General features: G+C 37.9%; 3 protein-coding genes and 1 long non-coding RNA gene across 6 annotated transcripts in view; 2 read left to right on the top strand and 2 right to left on the bottom strand.

The window, feature by feature from the left end:
• LOC114723719 (uncharacterized) overlaps window positions 1-5,591 on the bottom strand; it is a 10,752-nt gene extending 5,161 nt beyond the window's left edge. The window contains exon 1 of the mRNA XM_028909955.1: window positions 5,520-5,591. The gene's annotated coding sequence lies outside the window, so the exon portion shown is untranslated. The remainder of the gene's footprint in view (window positions 1-5,519) is intronic.
• The window catches only part of LOC114723752 (uncharacterized), a 24,220-nt gene extending 13,786 nt beyond the window's left edge, over window positions 1-10,434 (bottom strand). The window contains exons 1-2 of the long non-coding RNA XR_003738262.1: window positions 10,363-10,434; window positions 6,127-6,131 (exon numbers count right to left, since the gene is read on the bottom strand). This is a non-coding gene — a long non-coding RNA (uncharacterized LOC114723752). The remainder of the gene's footprint in view (window positions 1-6,126; window positions 6,132-10,362) is intronic.
• The window catches only part of LOC114723736 (bZIP transcription factor 50), a 22,483-nt gene extending 6,591 nt beyond the window's left edge, over window positions 1-15,892 (top strand). The window contains exons 2-5 of one of the 2 annotated variants that reach the window (XM_028909972.1): window positions 7,600-7,607; window positions 13,288-13,649; window positions 14,492-14,715; window positions 15,424-15,892. In XM_028909972.1, the coding sequence (XP_028765805.1) occupies window positions 13,294-13,649; window positions 14,492-14,715; window positions 15,424-15,680 (837 nt within the window). In that variant the 5' untranslated portion in view covers window positions 7,600-7,607; window positions 13,288-13,293 and the 3' untranslated portion in view covers window positions 15,681-15,892. Of the gene's footprint in view, window positions 1-7,599; window positions 7,608-13,269; window positions 13,650-14,491; window positions 14,716-15,423 lie in introns of those variants that run through there. The other variant, XM_028909977.1, reaches the window with a different exon arrangement.
• Window positions 7,406-11,236, top strand: LOC114723684 (mitotic spindle checkpoint protein BUBR1). Of its 2 annotated transcripts, XM_028909921.1 has the most exons (12): window positions 7,437-7,451; window positions 7,526-7,754; window positions 7,853-7,912; window positions 8,086-8,230; window positions 8,311-8,468; window positions 9,705-9,786; window positions 9,870-9,936; window positions 10,008-10,059; window positions 10,324-10,495; window positions 10,572-10,654; window positions 10,764-10,841; window positions 10,929-11,236. In XM_028909921.1, exons 2-12 carry the CDS (start codon window positions 7,555-7,557, stop codon window positions 10,990-10,992), a joined length of 1,161 nt encoding a protein of 386 aa, XP_028765754.1. In that variant the 5' UTR covers window positions 7,437-7,451; window positions 7,526-7,554; the 3' UTR covers window positions 10,993-11,236. The 2 variants fall into 2 exon arrangements, with proteins under 2 accessions (XP_028765747.1, XP_028765754.1); XM_028909914.1 differs by having other exon boundaries at window positions 7,406-7,754.

The raw sequence follows: 15,892 nt of genomic DNA, 5'->3' as shown, positions 1-15,892 counted from the left end.
ATCCCTCCCAAAATCAAGAATGTCATCCACTCATGCATCTCCTCCGCCTCAATGCAGATACTCTGGGAAGGAAGTAAAGCAGATACATTCACTCCCTTAAGAGGCCTCAGGTAGGGAGACCCGCTATCCCCCTACCTGTTCGTGATTTGCATGGAGAAGCTAGCCCACATAATCCAGAGCGAGATGATGGCGGGAAAGTGGAAACCTATCAAGCTAAGTAAAAATGACCCTCCCATCTCTCATTTATTTTTTGCTGATGACTTATTAATTTTTGTAGAGGCTAGCCTAGACCAGGTGGCTGTAATCAATCTGTGCTTAAGAAGATTTTACGAAGCTTCAGGACAAAAAGTAAGCCATGCGAAGACCAAGATCTTCTTCTCAAGGAATGTGAACCATACCAGAGCAGAACAACTAAGTAAAGAATTAGGATTTACTTGCACAACAAACCTTGGGAAGTACCTGGGAATACCCCTACACCACGAGCAAGTGTCAAAAGGGACGTACAAATTCATTCTTGATAAAGTCAACCATAGACTTAGTAGCTGGAAAATTAACCAACTCTCTCTTGCAGGAAGGAGCACCTTGGTGAAAGCAGTTGTTAATGCCATCCCAACCTACGCCATGCAGAGAAGTTATATTCCGGAGAGCACGTGCGAGGAAATTGAGAGGAAAGCAAGAAACTTCTTATGGGGCTCAACTGATGAGAAACGCCGAATGCACCAAGTGGCGTGGGACACTGTTTGCTTAGAAAAGAAGAGAGGCAGACTTGGCATGAAGCATATAAAACAACACAACCGGGCTCTAATGATGAAGCTTGGGTGGGGATTAATAAAGGATCGAGACTCGCTTTGGGTGAGAGTAGTACGAAGTAAATATGGCTGTGGAAACGACCTCCTTCCGGATATCAACACTCAAAGAGCAGGCTCCAACACTTGGAAGGGGATCAAGAATAATTGGAACAAGGTTAAAATGGGTCTTGAAGAGTTCCAACAGCAAAATGGAGCCAAGATGGTTCGCTGGAAATGGGAACGCAATGGAGTTTTCTCCACGAAGTTAGCCTATCAAGCACTAAGTAATGAAGACCAACACTCAACAAGGGAGTGGGAAAAGCTATGGAAACTACGAATCCTAGAAAGGTGCAAGAACTTTGCATGGCTCATGAAGCATGAAAGATTAACCACAAATGAGAGGAAATGGCGACGGGGTCTACACCAAGATGGATACTGTGGAATGTACGCTAATGTCATTGAAAGCGAGGTCCATGCTCTTAGGGACTGTGTGGCCGCGAAAGGGTTCTGGGAGCAGGTGATCCACCCTAGATACCGAAATAAATTCTTCACGACAACCCTACAGAATTGGCTATCATTGCACATGCGAAGAAATATGGGAGTCAAAGAAAGCAACTGGGGTGAGCTCTTTATCATCTATTGCTGGCTGATTTGGCAGAGGCGTAATGATTTTGTTAATAACAGAACCACATCAGACACAGGCAGCATCACACTGAGAGCTAAAGCCATCATAGACTGCAAGAGGAAAACGCGCCAAAGACCCTTGACTACCATGTAGTGGAAGTAGATGGTGCCTTTTCACGATACCAGAACAAAGTGGCTTGCGGAGGGATCCTGAAAGGACCGGATGGGCAACTAATTGAAGGCTTCATGCTGCGGCTAGATACAGGAGATAGTCTCACAACAGAGCTTTGGGGCATATTGATGGGCCTGAAAAGAGCTTGGGAGAACAACATGAAGAACGTCAACATTCGCTCTGACTCGTGTGAAGTAGTGGAGTTAATTAGCAATCAAACCCCTGACAGCCACGACGAATGGATGCTCATCCAACAGATCAAACGCATGACCCAACGAAATTGGCAAGTAAGCTTCCAGGTCACCGATCGAATGGACAACTTGATTGCTGACAGATTAGCTAAACGTGCACTGAGCAACGCCTTGGGCCTAACAATCTATAACACATACACGCTAAGGGAAGTCATGGATGCAGATACTGGAGACTAGTAGTGTTGTTTTTCTCTTTCCTTTGTTATAAAAAAAAAACCATATACTTTTGCTGGATGCAAATCTATTTATGCATGAATAACCCCACCATTAAATTAATGCGTAGTTAGTCTTGGTGGTGGGGCTTGTGCCGTTTAAAAAAAAATAAAAATGTTTAGTTTTTCTAATTTCCTTTATTATCCTTTCTTTCTTCCTCCCTTCATCCCCATTTTCTTCCCAGATCCAATCGGCAGTGGTAGCAACGTTTTGCATGAGCAACACGGCAGCAACCAGGAGCTGCTCCTTTCTCCCTTCATCCCGTAATTACTGCTCCCTCCAGTACTTAATATAAGACCTTGTTTAATTTTTATTTTGATCCTAAATATAAAACCTCAATCCACTTTGTTTCTCATATATATTTACGTGTTTTTTCCCAATGTATTCCTTCTAATAATGGTAATTCTAACCAATACACTTGATTAGCAAGGGTATTTGAGGAAAAATAACATATATTTATTACAAATAACTAACTTAATTTATTTTCTTAATTTTATCAAATTAGTGAACTAACTTTTATAATTAGAACCGGATGTAGTAATTCACAAAAAAGATGACATTGAAGGACCTTGAGTCTCGAGAGGATCCAAGCCATTTCTCGAGTTGTTCATCATCGTCTTCTTTGGAGAACCAACAAGGATGAGATTGGAACATTGTCACGATTGAGGCACTACATATTAGAAGAGTGAGAGGCAATTTGATAAAGAAGCCATCATGTGCTCCATCCCTCTCCACACTACCCTCGTCTTCTTCTGATCTCGCTCTCTCAATCTCAGACTACTCCACGCTGCCATTCCCTTGTCCGCCCTCAACGTTACTTAATCTTCTCTAATCGGTTCTCACGCCACCCTGCTTCGCACCTTCCGCTACACTTCCCCTATGCTCTAGAGCAAAATCAGGTCGTCCAAGCTCAGGCAATGGTTTCGCCTCCTCTGTTACCCTTCTTCAAACTCTAGAGCAAATTTGTGTTGCTCGATCCCTTGCATATGCATATGGTTTTGGTAAGGTCAAGATGAATTTTATTAAGCTGTTTGGATTGTTCTGGATACCCAGTGCCTCTCATAGCTCCATTTCACTACTTTTAAGTTTCTGTTCTTAATTTCTAAGTCTTTAACTCCGATCTAATTTTTAGCTCAAACCATCTTTTGCTTTAATCTGTAAAATGTGATTAGTGTTGAATGATAATTCTAGTTAGAATTTTTCTAGTTTGTTGATGTTGATTGTGGGTTTTTTTTTTTTTTAAATCTTGGTGCGGCTTTGAGTGAAGCTTTAGATGGTGCCATGGTGGTCTTCCATGGCAATTGAGAAAATAAACCGAGATGAACACGGATGCTGAGAGAGAGAGAGCTTTTTTTTTTTTTTAAAGTTAGGGATATTTTGCTACGTTCATAACAATATTATGGGTGCCACCAGGAAAACTAATGATTGTTACATTGGATTAACAGTTGTGTCATTTTTCAGATCCCATGAAATAAAGAGGAAAGTATGACAATGGTATTGATCGATTAAATAACCAAATAAAAGACAACCAATCATATTTTTTGTGAAAATAAAAACTTATGGGTGCGGTTGCGATATGCAACCAAATGCTCCTACGGCTACTCTATTTTGGAGTTTTTATCCTTTATGTGTTTAAATTACCTTTTAAATAATATGTTGTGAAGAAAAGTGACTAAAAAAATAGAATTTTAAGAAGAACAAGTTTTGTTGGAAAAGTGATAATATCTTATGATGTTTTTTGAAAAGTGATGTGGTTTTTGGCTAGTATTTTCAAAAACATTCAATCAAAAGAACTTTTTTTTTTTTTTGCATAATGTCTAAATATAGACACTTTCATAATGTCCCGTTTGATATGGGAAAATGGTTTTTGAAGAAAGTGAATGTGGAAATGAAAGTGAAGGTGAGTTTTAAAACATGTTTGGTAGGTAAAAATTCTTGCATGCTCCAAGTGCACTACATCATTTATGCTCTGTCCTATCAGAACACACCAAGTCGCATCATTTTTATGCCACCTGGAAGCATTTAGATTTTACATGGCATTTTTTAAAATGGTAAAACATAATGAGTTATACAGTGGGTCCCACCATTTCTTTTCTCTCGGGTTACTCTTCCCTCCTTTCAATTAATTCTCCCGCCTGTCCTCCGAGGCTCCCCCCCGCCCCACTCTCTCCCTTCACCATTTTCACTTTGCATGAAAAGCATCCTTCATCGATCTCAGAAGGGAGATTGCGGTAAGTTCTAAGGATCTCGATTTCATCGTTGGTGAGACACGAGTGATGGTGATTCCAAGCGAAAGGTCTGAGTCTGACAGATATTCTCCTTCGACTTGAAGCTCTGCATCTCACCTGTAGATTCGGCACATCAATCTCCCTCTTTGAAGAGGTATTTGCAGATCTCTTGATGGTTTTTCTTAGGAATCATTGTGGTTGTGGCAATTGCGGCGGCAACTGCAGTGGCAACACACAGTCGTCGTGTGCGATGATACGCTGGATTTAACAAAAATAAGGAACTTGATTCTCAAAAACTATGAAACACCCACAAACTAGTGCTTGAAGCCTCTGCTATTTTTGTACTTATTTATTGTTTGCAGTGATTGAACTATGACTTTAATAGCCTCTCACTCTATTATTAGTAGCTGAAACTGTGATTAGGCTTTGGTAGTGAAGGAAGAGAGATATAATATGGGGCAGGAGCGAGGGGGCCATGGGATCATGGAGGCTTGGAGCCGACTAGCAGAGGAAAGGGGGAGAGAATCAGATGCTGGGACCCCAGCATGATTTTGTTATGTTTTGATTTAATGTTTTATAATTTTAGAAAATGCTAGGTAAGATTTAAATGCTTCCAAGTGGGATTAAACTGACTGTGATTTGGTGTGTTCTAATTAGACAGAGCATAAATGATGTGGTGCACTGGGAGCATGCAAGAATTTCTCGTTTGGTAGGTTGAAGGTTCATTAGATATAATTTCTAATTGACATACTTATATACAGTATGAAAATACCAAATTACCCTTCAAGCAACAAAAAAAAAGCCTCTACCACATCTATCTCATCCACGGCCAACAGTTCTTTCCCCCACCACCATGTAACCACCACTGTCGTCAGAAATATGGAAGACTATAACAGTATCAATCACAAAATGCATATCTTTAACAGAATAACATAGTCAAATGTAATCTAAACTTCACAACTTTAACCTTCTCCTTCATTCTTCTTCCTCGACCTTCACTTCTAGAGCGCTGTCATCGACTGGAAGACTATGAACCCAAGATTTGTCCGCCATCAAAGATGAAGGACAACAATCATGTGAGGACTAGAGAATGTGAAGAGTGCATATAAGTAAACGGTAAATCAAGAAGCAAACATGATGTAGACGAAGAGAGGCACAACAAAGAAGGCAACAACGAGCAGAAAATTGATGGGAAAAAAGAAGAAAATTATCATGCAAGACAAGAAGAAATAAAATTGATGACCTTAGTTGCTCTTCAGCATCCATGAAATCTATCATTCTGACCCTTCTCTTTGATAAAGAAAATAATCACAAATTGAAAGATAAAGGAGAATACAAGTAGCCATCCACTATCATTCTCGCCGTTGTCTTTCATCCTCACCCTCGTTCATCACCTAGCGTCCTTATTATCATTCTCGTCAAATTGTTTTAGGGAGAGGGTGAGGGGTAGAATAGTCCCATTTTTAATTCCAATAAATTGGAAGGGTATAGGTATGGAACCCACTTCTATTATTTTTTTATGAAATCGGGTTTCGCATAGAATTGGGTTCCCACATACCAAACAACACAGATTTTCAGTTCCCACCCCAATTCCACTTCTCAGCTTCCATTTCCAATACCTATATAGAAACCTGCCTTTTATGTGTAAGAAGAGTTTTATATTATGATTGATATTTTCTTTTTCATTTGAAAACCCAAGCTTGATTTACAAATGCATAGTCCAACGAAGCAAAGTCTCGCTAGATTCCTATGGGTTTTTAAGTTTAAAACCCAGAAAAATATGGGTTGTGGTTTCAGTTGTAAACTCATTGTGATTTCACCGATAATCATAGAACTGATTGGATTCATACGCAGCCTGAATTTGTGCTGGGCCAAGGGGTTTAGAAAAATCATTTTAATCTTTGACTGTATTGAAGCGATTAATCTGTGCCTAAGAGAGAGAGTATGATACTGACCACTTTTTTAAGGATGTGGTGGAAGAGGCTAGATTTATCATTCATAGAAAGTGGCAAGTTAACCTTACCCATATTTACAGAGATGAGATAACTGTTGCGAATAGGTTAGTTAAGTTGGTTCACAAGATAGATGAAAATTACTTACTCTTTGATCAACCTCCACCCCTCGATCAGGAGGCAGATGTTGATGGGGATAGGCTTTTACCCCTTGCTTGTACTCTTTTGTGTTTTAGGGGGTGTTTGGATGAGGCAAAACCATGGTTTGCAGAATAGCTTCTGGAGAATAGATTCTGGAGAGAATAGATTTTGAAAGAATAGATTTTCTAGAAAAGTGATTCTGATAAAGTGAGAGTGTTTGGATAATTATTGTCAGAAGTGCTTTTTGATATGTAGAAATACTAAAAAGGACATAAGTTTAAATGATAATTACATATAATATATATTTCATAATATATGTTTATTTGAAGTAATAAATTTATTAATAATATATATTTTGACAACATAATAAATATGGCATAAATAATATATATAATAAGAAATTAGTGTGTATATATATTAATAAAATAAATAAATATGTTTTTAAAAAATGATTTATTTTGCCAAATAATTGTACCCCTGAGCTGAATAGTGTACCCCCCAGCGTGCTGAATGACCCCCCCACGTGCTTGTTCCCTCCGTGCTGAATTGTCCCTCCGCCTGCTTCTATGAAACTAAGGTTTTGTTGGACAAAACCTTGGTTTTGCCCAAAACCTTGGTTTTAAAAAAAATGGGGGTGTTTGGCAAATTTTTTGCCAAACCATGATTTGGCAAAAAAGCCAAACACCCCCTTAGTTTTAATGAAGTTTCAGTTTTCTATTAAAAAAAAGAAACCTAGAAAAATACACCTATGCTCCTAAGCATACTAATTGACTGCTCTGAAACTTGATCGAAATTTTGCAAAAATAAACTCGGATTCCAATTTTCTTTGGTTAAAAAAGTTGTTTCTTTATTATACTCATTTATTCTTTTTTAATTTTGAATTAAAGAGGGAGCCTGGAGACATTAAAATGTCTGAGGTTACAAACCTTCAGATCAATCCAACGGAGGACAATTTAACAGTTGACACGCAATTGAGGAGCCGCACCCGAGGTGATCCGCACACTGCATTCCCCCGGCGTAAGCGCGCCAATGGATTAGAGTTCAAAATTTGAACCAGAGTCTCGAAAAGAAAAGAATCCCAGGTCTCAAATCTCAACCCTTTCATATTTCCGGCTTTGCCTATATATCTCAGATTCAAAATTAACAAGGTAAACAGAAGGAAGCTTAGTCACTTAGGCAGCGACGATGATGGCGGATGATGAGATTGAGAGGATGGATCCAGAGACCGAGTATCTTATGTCGAATAAAAGGACTGGCGACGAGTGGGAAATGTTCAAAGAAAACGTAAGGCCATTAAAAAGGGGCCGGAATATCAATCTCTTGAACACTGCTCTCAACACCCACAATGACAATCGACTAAAGAAATCTCTCCTTGACAACCGAAGGTCTTCTTGCTTTACCTTTTATACCCTAGTTTATCATTGATTTCATTTTTTTCTTTTGGAAGAAAATCGTCTTCCTTTTGATCGCATTGATGCTTTAGGAGGTTAATTGAAGCCATTGATGAATACAAAGGAGACGATCCTCTCCTGCCGTGGATTGAGTGAGTATCGTATTACTTCGTTTCTGTTATCAACTTTTCTTTAAAGACCGACTGCAACTGCTTTCTTGCAGAAGTGCATCCTTTCTTGCGATTAAGAAATTTGAAATTCCAGAAATAGCACCCTCTGCATCCTGCTAACGCTGATCATATTAATTGTTTTGCTGCTTCCAAAGGTGTATCAAGTGGGTTCAGGAGTCATTTCCCCCCGGTGGAGACTGCTCCGGACTGGTTGTGATATATGAACAGTGCGTTCGAACTTTCTGGCATTCAGACCGCTATAAGGATGATCTCCGCTACTTGAAAGTGTGGCTGGAATATGTTAGTTTTGCTCATCCTGCTTCACTTTTTTAACCTAATTTCTATAGATATTAGCGTCTGAACAAATATTAAATATGCAGGCAGATAATTGCATAGATGCGGATGTCATATATAGTTTTCTGGATGCAAACGGAATAGGACGAACGCATTCCACATTCTACATATCATATGCGCTCTACATGGAATCTAAGAATAAGATAAGAGCTGCAAACGAGATATTCGATCTTGGCATATCAAGGTATGGTACCCTGATTTTGTTCTGACCTCTGAAGGTTGTTATTGTGCCTTTTAATTGTTCAAGCTTATGTCCCTGTGATTTATACGAATTTGAAACTCAAAAGTCTGATGTCTTCATTGTGGAGAGAGTTTCTAGCGCGAACATTTAGTGTGTGCATATCTCGCAAATTTTTTCTTCGTTGCCCTTGCTTTTGGAGTTTGTGTTTCAATGGTTAATTGGTTATGTTGCGTGTATGGAGTATGGTCAATGGTGGTCTGTTTTCACTCAAGGCTAAATCACTGTTGTGCAGATGTGTAAATACGTCTCTCTCTCTCACACGTACGACGTAAAATTTTTTGCAAGCTATAATATTAGAACATGCTGCAGACCAACATCTGTTGAAAAAAATAAACAAATCCATCAACAAAAAGCTTCACTAGCATTTTGATCTCTTCGAGTTTTTTATCCCCCCCCCCCCCAAAAAAAAAAATTTCATCCTTCGAATTCTTGACAGTGGCATCGCCAAATCTATATGCTCTTGTCTGACATGTAATTTTTTTCAGTTCTTTGTTTGCTTTTCTCTCTCATTTCTCTTTTATTTTCTCTTCTCGATCGACATCCGTTAGACCTATGCATAAAAGCTCAGATGCAACTCCACAAAGCAGTATATGAAACAAATAGCATTTCGAAAAAGGAACAATAAAGTTCGGAGCCTTTGTAAGTTATAGATTCAGAGGCGGTAGAAGTCCTTTGGGAGGTGTCTCTACTTTCTGGCAAACCGGTCTTGTGGTTCTTTCATGATAGCAGGATCACTCTGTGAATGAAAAAGTGTTTTCAGTATATGAATTTTTTTATCTAAAAAAGATTTTTTTGCTAAAAACAGTTATGTATTTACCTTTTTTAAAAATAATGAATAAAATGAAAATAATATATATAATAAAATATTAATGTCTAAACTAAATTTAGAGAATTCAAAGTTATTAATGGTTTTGTTGCAAATTGAGGGGCCAAATCGAGGAGAAAGAAAAAGAAGAAAAAACTTGAACCGCGTACATTCAAGATCTCATCTCTGTTCCTTGAGGGGGTACATTCAAGATCTCATCTGTTTCTTCGTCATGGGCAAGCGAGTCTGAGGAGTATAGAGATTAATGGAGATAAGACAAGCGAATGCCACATGGGAATGTCTCAAGGATATCCGGTTTAACAGTTTTTTTAGGGGAAAAGTCATAGAGATACCTCATTAGGTGCATTTTACAGGAATGCGCAGCCAATGGCTAAATTGAAGGATGCTTACAGAAAATTTCTTGCACGCTCAATGAGAAGATCAAAAGTGACAGAGGTACGTAATTTCTGGTTGAAAGCTTATTTTGATGTAATTGGTCCATCCTTTATCTGTTAATCTCATATTCTTCTCCTACTTAGGAGGATTCAACGGAAAAACAGTTGCCTCTGCGTAGCTTTGGAACTGTGCTTGCCAACGGAGAAAATCGTGAGTCCTCTTGCTCGATGTTACTCTGGCTCAGAATCTATGAATTCTACAAGTTTTGGCAATGTTTGCAGGTGTTCGGCCTCCCTTAAGCGAGCTCTCTACGAAGAATTTAAAGCCAGAACAGTAAGGATAACGTTCTTTCTTTGGCTCTATTCTGTTGGGAAAAATAAGTCTGCAGCACACAGCCTGTGGGCATTGAGAAAAATGAATAGGTTTGAGTCTATGGAAATTTGACACTCAGAAGTCATAATGCATATTCCTCCATTTTTTGACCAATGCATATTATACTAGCGGTTCGGGTACTCGGACGCGGAATATCTCAATACATGATCTTATTTCCCGTTACTAATATATTTTCATGTCACTTGTTTTTTCACCATTTTGTAGGACTGGAGCAGTTGCACTTACTATTTATAAGGATTCAACTGCCACTGATGACAACTGTCCTCAACAGCCAGAAGCGTCAAAGAGAGAGAGGCATTCTTTGCACACTCTGGGAGCTCGAGCTGAAAGGAATAAAGAAAATTATGCAATCCCTGACAAGTGGACGACATACCAGGCATCTTCCAATCATAGTACACTTCTCTAAGGGTTTGTTTTATATAATCCAGCATCTAAAGTTATTGTATATTCAGATTCCCCAGCGACCTGGGATCAGAACTGGAGGGGTAACTGCAAGTGCTTCTATCCCTGTATTTGTTGATGAAGATTGTGATGAGTAAGCTTATGAAATTATGACTTTCAACCAGCAAGTTTCAACCCTAGGCGCATTCACGCGCCCCGTTTTCTGACTTTTGTTAGTTAACTTGTACTGTTACGGTTTTCAGTGAGCGAGAAGTGAAAACCAAGGGACGTAATTCCTCAAGTGTGTTGACTAGGCAGGAGGCCGACCAAGATTTGAAAAGGTAATCCCGGATCATCCGCCTTTTATTGTTCACCCGACTCACCTGAACAAGAGTTATGAATTAACGCACATATATTGTTTCCTTTAGGGAAACAGAGCTGCTGAGGAAGAAACCATTACGCAACTTTCCACAAAATAGCCTCCCCAGGTGATTGAAACCATGCTTGTTGCAGCTTTGTTTTGCACATATTTTATGTGAGTCTAGCTTTTTCCGTTTAAAGCAGGACCCGGTTTTGTCCGTTTCTTCGAAGTTGGTACTGAAACTTTTTTCGTTTCACACCAAGTCCTTGTCGCTTATGATGCGCCATTTATTGAAACATAATGTTTGTTTGGAGCTACCCATATAAGGATTTGTAAGTACACTCGCGTAAATCGGAACAAGTCTTTCATTCCAAACTTATCTCATATCCCATGAATTTATACGCTTAGACTTTTCCCTTCCGTGTGATAAAAATAGTGCAGAGAGCATGTTGGAGTGTGAACCATGTCATCATTTATGCTTGCAAAGCAATGTTATGGAGATTTTTTCTTCTTTTGGCTGGCAATTGCCTCAATTAATTTCAACATTTCATATTATGGTATTATGTTGAATAGCTAAATGAATTATTTTATTTACTTATAATTGGATGTTTTGATATTCATACTGCGCAATTGGTTTCTCAGCCAGCCTTGATGCCGGTATTTTGTCATCTCACAAAGGAAAAATGACAGAAAAATGATTCTGAACTTCAAAATCCCCAAGTGATCACGACTAAGTAAAATCCAAGTTTGGATATAGGTAGTTAAATTGGGATTTGTAAATCTATCGAAACCATACTGCCTTTCATTTTTATTTTCAATTTGAAAACAATACTAAGCACCATCGGCAGATCGATTGCCAAAACTTTAATGTTGGTGGCGGCCACTAGAGTTTAGACGAGCTACTGTCATCGGAGTTTTAGTAGTTAGTAATTATTTTTTTGAAAATTTTTACAATTTCAATAACCCAATTAATAAGTTTTTTAATATTATTAATATGTTCAGTATAACAGTTAATAATAGTTTTTTAAAAAATGGCATTTTTATAACTTCAATAATGTAATTAACAAATTTTGTAATGTTATTAACGGGTTTGATATAGTAGTTAATAATATTTTTTTGAAAAATTAAAAAAAAAGAAATTTTTACAACTTTAGTAACCTGATTAATAAGTCATGTAGTGGTATTAATAATTTTTATAATTTTATTAACAACTCTAATAGCAAATTATGTAATGATATTAATAACTCTCATAACTATAGTAAATGTTTAATAAATAAAAAATTTTTGATGTACAAAAGCTAACATTAAAAACATTAGCTTTCATAGGGAAATTTCGTTAATGACATTATGAGAATTGTTAATATAGTTACATAATTTGTTAACTGTATTACTAAAGTTGTAAAAATGTTATTTTTTGAATTTCTTAAAAGATTTGTTGTTAACTGTTATGTTGAATTTGCTAAAAGTGTTACAAAACTTATTAACTGTATTACTGAAGTTGTAAAGATGCCACTTTTTGAATTTTTTTTGAAAACTTGTTGTTAATTATTATACCGAACTTGTTAATAGCATTTAAAAATTTGTTAATTATATTACTGAGGTTGTAAAAATGCCACCTTTTGAATTTCCTAAAAAAAACCTGTTGTTAACTACCATACCGAACTTGTTAACCGCATTACCGAAGTTGTAAAAATAACCAAAAAAAAGTTAGTTGCTGGCCATCAAAGCCTTAGCGACTGGTCGTTAGCTTACTGTCGGAACTCCTGTGACGACGATCCATCTAAACTCTGATGGTTGCCATCGATAGGTGACTGGTGAGGGTGCTTTTTTAAAAAAGTAAAAGAGAAGTTGCAAATCTCAATTTAGTCACCAGTACCCAAACTGAGATTTTATTTATTCAAATGACTATTTAGAACTTTTAAAATTCAACAATTATTTTTCTTTAATTTTCTCTCTCGTAAAACCATCTCATGATAAAATCATTGCGCATGATGTCCATACTCCGTGGCCTATTTCATACCTTCTTTGATGCTTTACCTGTTATTACTTTTTACTCGTCCAATCCTAAATATAAAATTTTTATATATACTAGTATATGGGTTTTATATTTGGGATTGGAAGAGTATATTAATGCAGAAATTCATGTTTTCAGTAAAAAAAAATTGAATTATTTTATTTGAAACAGAAAATGGTTTTATAATTATCATTTATTTGTAATTATAGTAAAATATGACGCCTGACCAATTGCCATGTCGCATGATCTGGCTGCATTTCATTGGATGGGGGGTGAGGCATCCAGATCCACGCGGTCGAATTTCACTTCCTTACCCACGAAGACACGGCCCCGTAGCCGCTTTATTTAATTGCCAGATTACTTCACTCGCATGTTATGCCCTGATAAGATTTCAGCTCCTCCGTAAAATTAGTTCTTCATGGATGATCTTGCAGTTGCGGACGATGACTTAATCGACCCAGTTGATTGGGGTCACATCTCTAATGAGAGCTCGCTCTTCCCAGTTGTTGCCGATGGGCCTTTTTCTGATCCCTCCCCTGATTACATGCTCGAGATTCAGAACCTGTTGATGGATGACAACGACAACCCCGTTTCGGAATCCCCCTCCGATTTTAGTGCTAAAGAGTTTTGCGATAAGTTTTTGGCCGACATACCTGTCGGTCAGGTCCAGCAAGATCCTAAACCCTCCGGTGAACCCGCCGTTGATTCTCCTTTGGACCCGGACAAAAACAGCGTGCCTGCCGCAGAAGACCCTGTTTTCAAAAAGCGTACAAGGTACCATTTGAATTTGTTTTCATGTTAAGATCGACTCATTGGTACATAAGGATAGCGCTACATATTTTGCCGTTGCATAGGTGTTGGGCGTGTCTCGACGCATGGTACGAAATGGAAGGGAAGGTTCCTTTCTGGTTTTTATTTTTTTAACGATGGAACGGAATGGTAATAGAAGGATTTGAATAGTAATCCCGGAACATCGTAACCCCTTTTTTTTTTAACGAGTTACAATTGGCTTAAAATCTTGTTACAATCACATTCTAATTGCGAGTAATATTTAAAAAAAAAAAAACAGAGAGAGAGAGAGAGATTCTTTTCTATCATTGTCTCTTTTCCATCGACGAACTTCCGAGCAATAAAGTGTTACTTTCTTTTTCCATCTTTGACACGAAAACGGCTTGTGCGCCTTATCCCAAAAAATAGAAGGTTGTGCATGTTACATTTTCACCCAACACGTGCACTTCCATATGCTGGTGCCCGGATTAATGTCCTTTATAAATTTGACTTACTAGCTGCAATTTGTGTTTTCCCTCAACCTACTCACTTTTGTTGAATAATTTTTTTCGACCTGGACTGGCTATCTGTTTCATCGTAATGTGTGAAAAGTTAATTCAATTACGCTTAATTTTTGGTGCAGAAGTCGAGACAAGGATTTAGGATATAAGAATTTAACATCGAACAGTTGTTTGATGTTAAATTTACTGATAGAACATCTTCTTTTCTGTTTGGTTTTCTTTACTTATCCTATATAAATATATCGTTGTAAACAGAATGTGCGCGGGGCCTGTTTTGATCTGGCATCTTTAAACTTCTAAGGGCTGTGTTTTCCATCTGACTTTCAGGAAGATGAGAAATAGGGAAGCTGCAGTAAGATCCAGGGAAAGGAAAAAGTTGTATGTGAAAAATCTCGAGATGAAATCCAGGTATCTTGAGGGGGAATGCAGAAAGCTGGGGTATTTACTGCAGTGCTGTTGTGCGGAGAACCACGCCTTACGTCTTTATTTACAATCCAACACTGCATTTGGTGCTTCTGTGTCCAAGCTGGAGTCTGCTGTGCTCGTTTTGGGTAAGGCTTATGCATGAAATATCATTCATTAATTCTTGTTGTTTTGCATGAAGCTTTATATTTTAACAGCCGGAGAGATCACCGACTGCTTTAAACTTATGCAAAAGCAACTTTGCTTGATTGATTTGGTTTCAACAGTGGATGGCTTGTGATTGGGCTGTAGCTAAGATTATTACTTTATTTCGATTGTTGAAGTTTGTTAAGTATGTATGCTTGATAGCATATTATAGAATTGAAATGCAGTGTGCGCCTTATAGATCTTAGTACCCGGTTTATTGAGGTTTGTGCTGTGACACTACGAGGAAAATATGTCACCTTTTTCTTAATCTGGCGAATAGATAATTTATCTTTTTTTATCCTTCATAATAGCCAATTAGGCAGTCTGGTACGTTCACGGTGTTTTGATTGTAACGTTTTGGTTATTGTTTCAAAATAGATCTGAATGGTGTACAAAATGGCATACTAGCATGCATGTTTAGGTTTTTTTTTTTTTTAATATTTTAAATTTTAGTTAGGGTGGAATTATTTTTGGTAGCATCGAAGAGCACTTGTAAATATAGGCACGAGGATACAAACCTTAGTTCACTATGTTGTGGGGCATTTGATTTTTTGATCCTGGAGCTTTTATTCTGTGGCCATTATTTTTATGTCGAACATAAATTTCATCTTAATTGATCGTCATTTATGGATGGTATTGTCGTATGACAGAATCCCTGCTGCTGGGTTCCCTGCTATGGTTCATGGGCATCATCTGCCAACACAATCTCCTCCTGGTCCCCTATTTGATTCCGGAGTTGGAAGTAATGCCACCGGCAAATATGGAACATCAAGGCCTAAGAAGGGTGGCTATTCAAGGGGCAAGAAATAAGATCTGGGCTTATTTTGTGGTGCTGCAGTCGTTTGCAAACAGCAGAAGGTCCCGAGCCTCGAGAACGAAGATGAAAACGAACTTTCTTGTGTTCTAAGCTTTCTTTGTGAATTTCTTTCTATTAATGAATTGAACTTTGTTAAATATGCCTCGGCACTTTAAAATGATAGTTCATATAATGTAACGCATTAGAGCCACCCATTTTACCCAACCTATTATGGATGAAAATAAACATACGTTTCTGACGCAAGTAACATGGAAGAACCTTTGGCTATGCAAACAGGGCTCTTGCTTTGCACTTTTTCTCTA

This window comes from Neltuma alba, unplaced genomic scaffold, assembly GCF_004799145.2.
Source record: "Neltuma alba isolate B1F8T4 unplaced genomic scaffold, ASM479914v2 tig00002374_pilon, whole genome shotgun sequence".
Classification (NCBI taxonomy): domain Eukaryota; kingdom Viridiplantae; phylum Streptophyta; class Magnoliopsida; order Fabales; family Fabaceae; genus Neltuma; species Neltuma alba.
The sequence above is the reverse complement of the archived record's forward strand: the minus strand, read 5'-3'. Positions and strand labels throughout refer to the sequence as shown.